At 54.8% G+C, this 10,691-nt stretch overlaps 1 protein-coding gene across 1 annotated transcript; it reads right to left on the reverse strand.

Annotated features, from left to right (window-relative positions):
* Positions 1–1,812: 1,812 nt before the first annotated feature.
* On the reverse strand, positions 1,813–10,297 carry LOC144719644 (somatomedin-B and thrombospondin type-1 domain-containing protein-like). Its single transcript, XM_078595780.1, has 5 exons — positions 9,507–10,297; positions 6,171–6,356; positions 5,620–5,710; positions 3,520–3,741; positions 1,813–1,924 (listed from the first exon to the last, which is right to left on the reverse strand). Exons 1-5 carry the CDS (start codon positions 9,901–9,903, stop codon positions 1,813–1,815), a joined length of 1,008 nt encoding a protein of 335 aa, XP_078451906.1. The 5' UTR covers positions 9,904–10,297.
* Between the last annotated feature and the right edge of the window lie 394 nt (positions 10,298–10,691).

The following is a 10,691-nucleotide window of genomic DNA, read 5'->3' on the forward strand; positions in this document are numbered from 1 at the left end:
CACATTCCATCAGCATCACCCCGCCACACACATCAACAGCAGCAAAAAATACGCAAATCATTACCATCACATCCATCATGATCATCAACAGCAACAACATCATCTCATATCTACTACCGTCCTATCCATCATCATCACCATTATCATCATCATCATTACCATCATCATCACCATTATCATCATCACCATCATCATCATCACCACCATTATCATCATCATCACCCCCGCGGTTGAACAGCCCACGTCGTCTGACGCCACACGCAGAGCTGTCTCCATTACCGCCACCTCCATCATCGTCGTCTCCCCGGGATAATCCGGGATGCTCCCGCGGGGACTCGCGGGGTGGGGGGGCGCTAATTGGCGCGCGTGGCTCCCAGCGGCGTACAGGGACCCCCCACCCAACCACCTCCCCCCCCGTGTCTCCCTACCCCCCCCCCCGTGTCTCCCTACCCCCCCTCCCATGTCTCCATACCCCCCCTCCGTGTCTCCCTACCCCCCCGTGTCTCCCTAGCCCCCCCCCCCCCGTGTCTCCCTGTCCTCTCACTGTACTCACTCCACGTCCCCACCACGCGCTGTTTCGATCCCACGCAGTCGCCACCCGCCGCTCGCGTCGTGGTGAGGAATGTGGCACGGGGTCGCGGTGAGGAGGAGGGTGGTGGTGAAGGGTGAGTGGGTGGTGGTGGTGGTGGTGATGATGAGATGAGTAGCGATCTCGCTGAGCCAACTCGTCTCACGCGTGGTTCGATTAAAACAAAACAATTGACACGAAGAGCGATGCTGGTCGTGTGTCCACGCAGGCGACACGTGGTCCCACAGAGGGCATTGCGGGTCAAGGTGAGAGAATGAATGGACAGTGACCTCAGTTCCCTCGCTCAGCCCACACCTGGTTCAATAATTCAAATCTGTAACTGAAAACCCAACAAAAAAACAACGACCCCAACAACTTGAAAGCCGTCCGGAAACAGATTTAACAACACACCAAGAGCGCTCAGCCTTATCCAAACCACCAGGTTAAACGAACTGCACGTGTGGCCAGAATGTCGTTTAGAAGCACCAAACTTGACGGGCGAGACAATATTGCGATGGACACATTTTTTCCCCATCAAATCTTCGACTCGGTCTTGGTGGACAACCCGGCAGACGCATCCAGTTCCTTTGAGCTGGCGGTGTGGACAAGGCTGAGCGAGATCTTGTGTAACAACACGCCCCCCCCGCCGAGGCTGGCTTTACATCTCTTCCCTTCTAGATCTGAAGTTTTCGTGACAACAAGGATTCATACTCTTTGGTTTTTACGGTAAAGTCACGTAGGTAAATTTTTTAAAAATAAATTAAATCACGACGTTTCGGGCACAACACCAGCGTCCTCCTTCAGGTGGGGACAACTTAGTGAAAGCACAACCGCTTAAGTGTGTCTAAGTGTGTGTGTCTAAGTGTGTGTGTCTAAGTGTGTGTGTCTAAGTGTGTGTGTCTAAGTGTGTGTGACACACTTAAGCGGTCTGCTTTCGCTAAGTTGTCCCCACCTGAAGAAGGACGCTTGTGTTGCGCCCGAAACGTCGTGATTTAATTTATTTTTTACAAAATTTACCTACGTGACTTTACCGAATAAAAATCCAAGAGTACATCTCTTCCCGGTGCGACACAACAGAGAGCGTTCACGTGGCCACGCACGCGCGCGTGGCCACGTGGGTCTCACGGAGACGTCGGCGAGTGACCAGCGCGGTGAGGCCGGAGCGCGTTCCTTGACCCCTCCTCACCCCACCCCCTCCGTCCTCCCAAGGCCCCCCGGTGCGTGGTGGGGGGCCGGGGGGGGGGTCACACGAGCAGAGCCGCGTGGCTCTCGCCGCGGCACCGACACCGCTCCCGCCGCTCCTCCCGCACCCACGAGCCCCGGCAGCCGGGCACCCAGGCAGCCTCCCAGAACGTCCTGGGGCGCACGGAGACAATGGCAGCAGCGCAAGCACCCTGCTGATGAGTCCCGTTGACGGAGAAGCCACCCACCGCCAACTCCCCCCCCCCCCCCCACTGTGTCCTGTCAATGGTTTACGGTGTTAGGGTACTTTTTGTATTGTGTGTGTTGTTGTATTGTGTGTGTGTGTTGTATTGTGTGTGTGTTGTATTGTGTGTGTGTGTTGTATTGTGTGTGTTGTTGTATTGTGTGTGTGTGTTGTATTGTGTGTGTTGTTGTATTGTGTGTGTGTGTTGTATTGTGTGTGTTGTTGTATTGTGTGTGTGTGTTGTATTGTGTGTGTGTTGTATTGTGTGTGTGTGTTGTATTGTGTGTGTTGTTGTATTGTGTGTGTGTGTTGTATTGTGTGTGTTGTTGTATTGTGTGTGTGTGTTGTATTGTGTGTGTTGTTGTATTGTGTGTGTGTGTTGTATTGTGTGTGTGTTGTATTGTGTGTGTTGTATTGTGTTGTGTGTGTTGTGTGTGTGTGTTGTATTGTGTGTGTTGTTGTATTGTGTGTGTGTGTTGTATTGTGTGTGTGTTGTATTGTGTGTGTGTGTTGTATTGTGTGTGTTGTATTGTGTGTGTTGTTGTATTGTGTGTGTGTGTTGTATTGTGTGTGTTGTTGTATTGTGTGTGTGTGTTGTATTGTGTGTGTTGTTGTATTGTGTGTGTGTGTTGTATTGTGTGTGTTGTTGTATTGTGTGTGTGTGTTGTATTGTGTGTGTGTTGTATTGTGTGTGTTGTATTGTGTTGTGTGTGTTGTGTGTGTTGTATTATGTGTGTGTTGTTGTGTTGTTGTAACGTTCTTACCCCGTGCCCCTACTGGACATCTGTGTAAAAAAGAGCTTTATAGCGCATCGGATTCCTCGAGTATAAATACATATTCTGATTCTGATTTATGGATGAAAAAATAAAGATATAAATTGTCATTATGTAGCGTGCTGTGGTTGGTATTCGTGATGATGATGATCTCACGCTTGTGATGAGTATGTTATGATGATAATGTTTCGGTTGTCTGTGATGATGACGACATGATGATTGTAATCTGGTGTTCATGATCATCATCCTGGTCTCGATTAATACGATGATGACACTGATGACAATACAACTGATGATGAAGCCGCCGCCGCTGCTGCTGCTACTGATGATGATCCTGATGTTAATGATGACTATGAACTGAACATCCCACAATCATCTTCTCAACATGACAATGATCCGTTTAACACGGAGGATTTCTCCACAAACCTGGCTGTCGCCTGATGAAGCTAGTTGTACTTACTGGCGAAACGTCGTACTCGAATTGTCAATGTTGTGGGTTTACTCACCAACACACAACAGGCACACTGTACTGGTAACGAATCGTCACGTTCTGTTGACGTGACAACCCCTTACGAATTGGTGGTGGCGGGTTTAACGACACCACATCTTATATATATCTACGAGATCTTCCCCAACAAAAACCTCTATTATGGGTGACAACAACCCACACACTCCTCAACATCAACCATCACACACACACGTGATGAGTGTAAGCATTGAGTGTGGGGGGAAGTGGGGGGGGGGCTCCTCACGTGATCGCATGCACCCCCTCCCCCGGACACCCCCCGCGAGCCCCGCCCCTCGCCGCCCCGCCCCTGCACTCGGCGCACACGCGGTGCCCGCGGCGCAGGCGATTGGCCCAGAGCGCCGCGGCCTGCCCCGGCGGTGGCGGGTAGGAGAGGGCCTGGTTCGACACCGGCCCCGGGAGTTGACAGCCGCTGCTCACGTGGTCCACGCGAAAGTAGACGCAGTGGCTGAGAACGACGGCGGCATTGGAGGAGGAGGAGGGAGGGAGGAGGAGAGCAGAGCGTGAAATCGATTGTGAAATATTTCATTTAAAAAGGGGGGTGGGGGGGTTTACATAAAGCAAAGCATTAAAAAAACGAAATGATCAACGAAGCAAAGTGCCGACTACACCGAGCATCTTCTTGTTTCCTCTGATCGTAAAAAAACGAGAGGAGGGAGGAGAGAATGTCACCGTTGCGGCGCGTGCCATGAGATTGTCGAGAGGCTCGGGGTAGCGGGCGGAATTTGCTCTACCGTGGCTGCTGCTGTGTGTAGGCCGAACTTCTTTAGCACAGCACATAGCCAGCCGAGCTAATCGGAGGTGCGGGGGAAGGTCAGCAAACTAAACACAAAAAGCAGTTATAAAGGAATGCGTTTGTCAATCTATATGATGATTTCAAAGTTCATGGCTAATGTGGCTTCCTGATATCGGAAGGAAGAGCGTTCCAGACGGCCGCAGAAGCGCGTCTGAAAGCGCGCGACGCGATGACCACCGCCTTTGTGCGATGGTTAGCCAGAAGCCGGCGGTGCGAGGGTGACCGCAGTACGTGCGATGGTTGATGCTGCTGCTGATGATGATGAAAGAGGCATGAATTTGATGAGGTGGGGGGATGGGGGAGTGCGAGGCCAATGACGCTTTAGTCCATCGGCACATTTATTATTGCCGAGCAATACGTATCGAGCAGCACCTGGGGGTGCGAGATGCCCTTTCTGGGGGTGCGAGACATGGGCAGATCTTGTTTAGAAGGTAAATCATCAGAAACAGAAATTAAGCACGGGCACATACGCACAACCACTGCTTTGTTCCATCAAACCCCAGTGTAGGTATTAACATGCTACATGTTTACACCATTGCGAACCAAAGGGGTGCAAGGCTGCAGTGACGGTTGAGCTGTTTGCCCGCGTGGTCACGTGGTCACACAGCTCGATTCACGTGGTCACTGTTGCATTTCGCTTCACCACGTGGTCTCTCTGCAGAGAGCCAAGCGAATGGGGGGGGGGGGGGGGGGGTGCAATTTGTAAAAACTCACGCGGTGCGGAGTTTGTTTGGCGGGGGGGCAGAGAAACGGAGAATTCCTGGTGAGGGGAGGGGTGGTGGTGGGTGGGTGGGGTTAGTGGTGGGTGGGGTGGGTGGTGGGTGGATGGGTGGGTGGGGTTGGTGGTGGGTGGATGGGGTTGGTGGTGGGTGGGTGAATGGGTGGGTGGGGTTGGTGGATTGGTGAGTGGGGTTGTTGGTGGGTGGATGGGTGGGTGGGGTTGGTGGTGGGTGGGTGGGGTTGGTGGTGGGTGAGTGGGGTTGGTGGTGGGTGGATGGGTCGGTGGATGGGTGGGTGGGATTGCTGGTGGGTGGATGGGTGGGTGGGGTTGGTGGTTGGTGGATGGGTGAGTGGGGTTGGTGGTGGGTGGATGGGTCGGTGGATGGGTGGGGGGGATTGCTGGTGGGTGGATGGGTGGGTGGGGTTGGTGGTTGGTGGATAGGTGAGTGGGGTTGGTGGTGGGTGGATGGGTGGGTGGTTGTATTGTCGGCATGGTGTTCCCCATTTGATTGTCACACCATCAGGTGAAGCTTGCGTCTGCGTTGTGTGTCTCCTGTCAAGCGGAGACAGCCGAGCGCGAATCACGCGGAATGGGCCCCGTCTCAATCTGGGAGGCTCAACACGGCGTTGAGATTGGACGGCGTTTGGATGGGGCGACCGCCACGCATAGCCCACGAGCACTGTTGGCTATGTGCGATTGCGAAAGAAGTTCAACATACATACTACCAACCTGACGCCTCCACCACCACCATCATCGTCACCATCACCCCGCGCCTCCACCATCACCACCATCGCCAAGACCACACTCACCTGGGTCCCTCCTCCATGAGCACCACGTGGGGTCTCCTCCAGGGGTCCTTCTGCTCCTGCCGGTAGAATTCGGGTAGCAAGCTGGCCATCTCTAGAGGGCAGACAGACAGAGCATACCACGATAAAAAAAAATACATTTTATTTTACCAGGTAAGGCCCACTGAGCTATGTAGCAAAAAAAAAAATCAGAAGCGACCTGGTTACAAATGATAGCTCAACAAAGTGGCTTATCACGTGTGGACAATTAATGATAGCAGTGGCCAAATACTCTACGGGATATACGTGGCGCCTCTATCAGACGGTTAGCGAGCACCTATTAAGGTCGGCACGGCGAATTCGGGGGTCAGCACCTCACCCAGGCACCCCCACCCCCCCCCATCAGTGTTGACGCTGTCCACGCACCGCACCACGTACTCGTTTAAGGCTGAAGAAGTAACTAATTGGCGTTATGTTAACGTGATTGGCCGTGTCGGCTGGTGGAGGGTTGCGACACATTCATAAATAACGCGATCTAACCCAAAAACCCTCGATTACGGGCGCACGTTAGTTACCCTCCGCGCCGCGGCAGGCGTTGCCCTGGGGGCTGTAGCAGCCGCGCCGCTGCCTCAGGTCCGGGCAGCCCCGGCCCCCGTTCCTCGGGGGCACGAGGACGTCACGGGCGCGGCTCTGCTTGCCCTGGGCGCACGCGGAGTCGCACGGAGACCAGGCGCCCCACGGGCCCACGGCGCAGTCCACCGCTGTGGGGGGGGGGGGGAGACGCCGGGACACGCGGACAAGAGACACGCGGGGAGAGACAGAGAGAGAGACACGCAGACAGAGAGACACGTTGAGAGAGAGAGACACACACACGAACAGAGAGACACATGGAGAGAGACACGCGGACAGAGAGACAGGCGGACACAGAGAGACACGAACAGAGAGAGAGACACGTTGAGAGAGAAACGAACATAGACACACGTGTAGAGAGAGAGACGCGGAGAGAGAGAGACAAGCGGACACAGAGAGACGCGGAGAGAGAGAGACGTGGAGAGAGCGAGACAGGCGGACACAGAGAGACGCGGAGAGAGAGACACGCGGAGAGAGAGAGAGAGACAGGCGGACACAGAGAGACGCGGAGAGAGAGACACGGAGAGGGGTTCAGTAGTGAGAGACGCCCCTGCTCAGCAGCGCTCAGAGGGTCCTGCTGCCGCCACATTGTGGTTTATTTCAAGAAGTTTTCGGCCCCCAATGAATGATGAGTTGTGTTTATTATCACACTCGCATTATTATTATTGTACCACGTGGAACGAGGAAACCGGAGCACCCGGAGAAACCTCACGGCTTGCACGAGGCGGAAACAACACTCTATCCCCATACAGATGGCAATAGGTGGCGATCAGTCCACTTGCTGTACCGCCTTCCCCTGGCGAGCCCAGGGTATGTGGCAACCTCCTCGACGCCCAGGGAGTTTCACAACATCCGTGCGGTGATCCACCAACCCTCGCTGCTGCCTCCACGGCGCGGGCCTACGGGCAGTCACGTGCAGCAGCGTAGCCACCGCCAACAATGGAACACGCCGCTCAAGCCCGGGTCCACGGAGAGGTCAGCGAGACCCAAACCTGACCTCTGTGGTCCCCGTGTCCACAAACACTGAACTCCCAAACACAAAACTTCGACCACACACACCAAGACCCTGGGGGGAGAGTGGCGAGGGGGAGGGGGGTGGTCGTGGGTGGATGGGATGGGATGAGTGGATGGGATGGGGGCACGTGATGGGATAGGGTGGATGGTATGGATGGATGGCGTGGGATGGGATGGATGGTATAGGTGGATGGGATGGGTGACATGGGATGGGTGCACGTGATGGATGGATGGGATGGGTGACATGGCATGGGTGGATGGGATGGCTGGAACGGGGAGGGGAGGATGCAGCGATGGTGGAGACGGTTGCTGAAGGGAGAGGACATACTCACAGGGGGACGATTCATTGCTCGTCCAATCTCACTGAGTCCCAAGGCTCGTTTTCAGGAGAGTCCTGCTACATTGGAGTTGTTTGGCCAATTAATTTGGAAACAGTGAGCGTGTTGCTTCTTGTGTAGTTAAGTTAGTTACGCTAGTTAAGCGAGTTAAGCTAGTTAAGCGAGTTAATCTAGATACGCTAGTTAATCTAGTTAATCTAGTTAAGCTATATACGCTAGATACACTAGTTAATTTAGTTAAGCTATATACGCTAGATACACTAGTTAATCTAGTTAAGATAGATACGCTAGTTACGCTAGTTAAGCGAGTTAAGCTAGTTAAGCGAGTTAAGCTAGATACGCTAGTTAAGCGAGTTAATATAGTTAAACTAGTTACACTAGATACGCTAGTTAATCTAGTTAAGCTAGTTACGCTAGTTAATCTAGTTAAGCTAGTTAAGCTAGTTACGCTAGTTAAGCTAGTTAAGCTAGTTACGCTAGTTAAGCTAGTTACGCGACTGCTGACGACCCCTTCAGTGGCCTCTGCACCACCACTCGAGGTAGTGGCCCTGCACCTCGCTCCGATATCGAGGCGTTCGTTCCAAGCGCAAGGAATCTGTAAATCTCGGAATTGTAATCTATCGGAATAAAAACAACTACAACTATTAAACTGTTTATTATTATTATTATTATCACCATCATCGTGTAGAAATGTATCGCAGCCAAATGCTCTAAACGCACGCCGATTCTAAATGTGCACGGGAAAAACCGGAGGACCCGGAGAAAAATCCACACGGCCGCGGGGAGAGAGACACGAAAACTCCCGTCGGGGTCGAACCCACGACCTCCTGTATACCTGGCGAGGTAGTGAACATCTCCTCGCCACCGTGATGATGATAGAGGCAAACTCCGAATATACCGCAGGCTTCAGGATCTGGATCGAATCCACGACCTCCTGTAACCTAGCGAGGTAGTGAACATCTCATAGCCACCGTGATGATGATAGAGGCAAACTCCGAATATACCGCAGGCTTCAGGATCTGGATCGAATCCACGACCTCCTGTAACCTAGCGAGGTAGTGAACATCTCATAGCCACCGTGATGATGATAGAGGCAAACTCCGAATATACCGCAGGCTTCAGGATCTGGATCGAATCCACGACCTCCTGTAACCTAGCGAGGTAGTGAACATCTCATAGCCACCGTGATGATGATGAAAGGGGCAAACTCCAAATATACCACAGGCGTCAGGGTCGGGATCGAACCCACGACCCCTGTATACCTGGCGAAGTAGTCAACATCTCACACACACCCGGGCGTGGGAGTCGGCTGAATCCGCCCGCCTTAGCAAGGCGATGCTGCTCACTGATGAACTGTCCCCCCCCCTCGCCCTCCCCCCGGTTCGCGTGGACACACAGGGTGGCCGTGTCAGCTGGGTGGCTGCTCTGACATGGCCATTATTAATAACTTTCACGTTGCCATCATCTATCTTTCGATCTATGTACCTCAACACGGTTGTTAGAGACTCGATTTGTAGACTACAGTTTAGACACTGTTGAGTAGAACCCTGGGAAATTAGATTTTTTTGGGGGGTGGGGGCGGTGAGAGCTGGGTAACTAGCGATATTGAGGGGGGGGGGGGCTCCTGACAACATCAAGCCTGCCCCCTTCTTCTTTGTCCACGGATTGATGGTGGGGGCAACTGTCAGCCCCCCCCCCCCACTATCTTTCCACGCCTACGTGGGAGAGTTGAGGCCACACATTCTACCGAAACAACTTGGCCCGGAGTTGACTCCCCACACACGCGCCCTTCCTCAACCCCACGCAACACCACAGGATGGGGAGCATCGTGGACATGGTAAGGTGGGGGGGAGAGGTGGCAGGGGGGGGGGGTTCACAGGTAGGGGAGATGGGGGGGGGGGGTCAGGTGAGGGAGAGGTGGGGGCTCACCGCTCTCCCGGCAGACGCGCGCGTGGTCGGGGCAGCAGTCTCCCGTCCTCTCGCAGTGCGCGTCGCAGTAGCAGAGCGCCTCGCGGGCTCGCGGGACAGGACCCCCCGCGTCGTCGTCGAGGCCGCGGCACGAGTTGTCGCGGCCCGGGCAGCAGCGCGGGCCGACGGCGTCCGGCCCGGCGTCGAGAGCGGCGGCTGCGGCTGCGGCGGCGGCTGCGTCTCGGGCTCGGCAGGAACCCGCGGCGGTGGCGAAACGCGCACCGCTCAACAGCAGCAGAAGCAGCAGCAGCATCCTCGTCGGCGGACGGGATGATGATGATGGGGATGATGCAGAGGAGGAGGAGGATGATGGGAATGTAGAGGAGGATGAAGAGGGACGAAGCACATTGGCAGGCATCGTGGCGACGCCGGAGAAGTGAGCGAGCCGAGCGGATGCAGGCGACAATTCGAGATGAGCGGTGGCGCCGAGGTGTGGCGCGGAGTCGGACAGAAGAAGGAGGAGAGGGGATCGAAGGGAGGAGCGGCGATCACAGATCCGGGAGAGAAACGGGGTCCTTTGGGGGGGGGGGGAGCGTTGGGGTGGGCGCTGTCACTCTTCAGGGATGGAAGACGGAAGAAAGATCTTGAAGAATTGTGCCGTGGATGTTGACTCGGCGCACTGCGCTGCTCTGAGATTTACCGGCGACGGATCGCGGGACCCCGGGACAAGCGGGGTCGCTCCTGCGTGTGGACTTTCACGAGATTGATGTAAGAAGTGAGTGCGAGGGGGAGGCAGGGTGGGTGGGTGGGAGGAGGCAAGGCGGGTGGGGGGGGGAGCAAGTGGAGGGAGGAAGGGAGGCGGCGCGGTTTGACTTTTTTGCGCAAAAATACAAAAAACACAAAACAACAAAAAACTGCGATCCCGCCTGGGTGGGTGGCCAGGGAGGTGACGGCTACGGGCAGCGGTAAGAGGGCGAGGAGGGGGGGGGGTCAGCTCGTGTACAGGGGGTGGAGGGGGCGCAGAGTGAAAAGTCAACCACGTGGACGCGTGGGGGTCTCTGACCCGGGTGCCCCTCGCCGGACTTAACCCCCCGCAGGGCCGCTCGCTCCACTTGGAGGTGAAGCTCAGCGTCAATCATTGTTGTGAATGGGGACGGTGGATGAGAGAGTAGAGAGGAGTGGAGGGGGGGGTCATGGATTCTAGAG

Source organism: Lampetra planeri, chromosome 6 (genome assembly GCF_965212315.1).
Source record: "Lampetra planeri chromosome 6, kcLamPlan1.2.h2, whole genome shotgun sequence".
Lineage (NCBI taxonomy): Eukaryota > Metazoa > Chordata > Hyperoartia > Petromyzontiformes > Petromyzontidae > Lampetra > Lampetra planeri.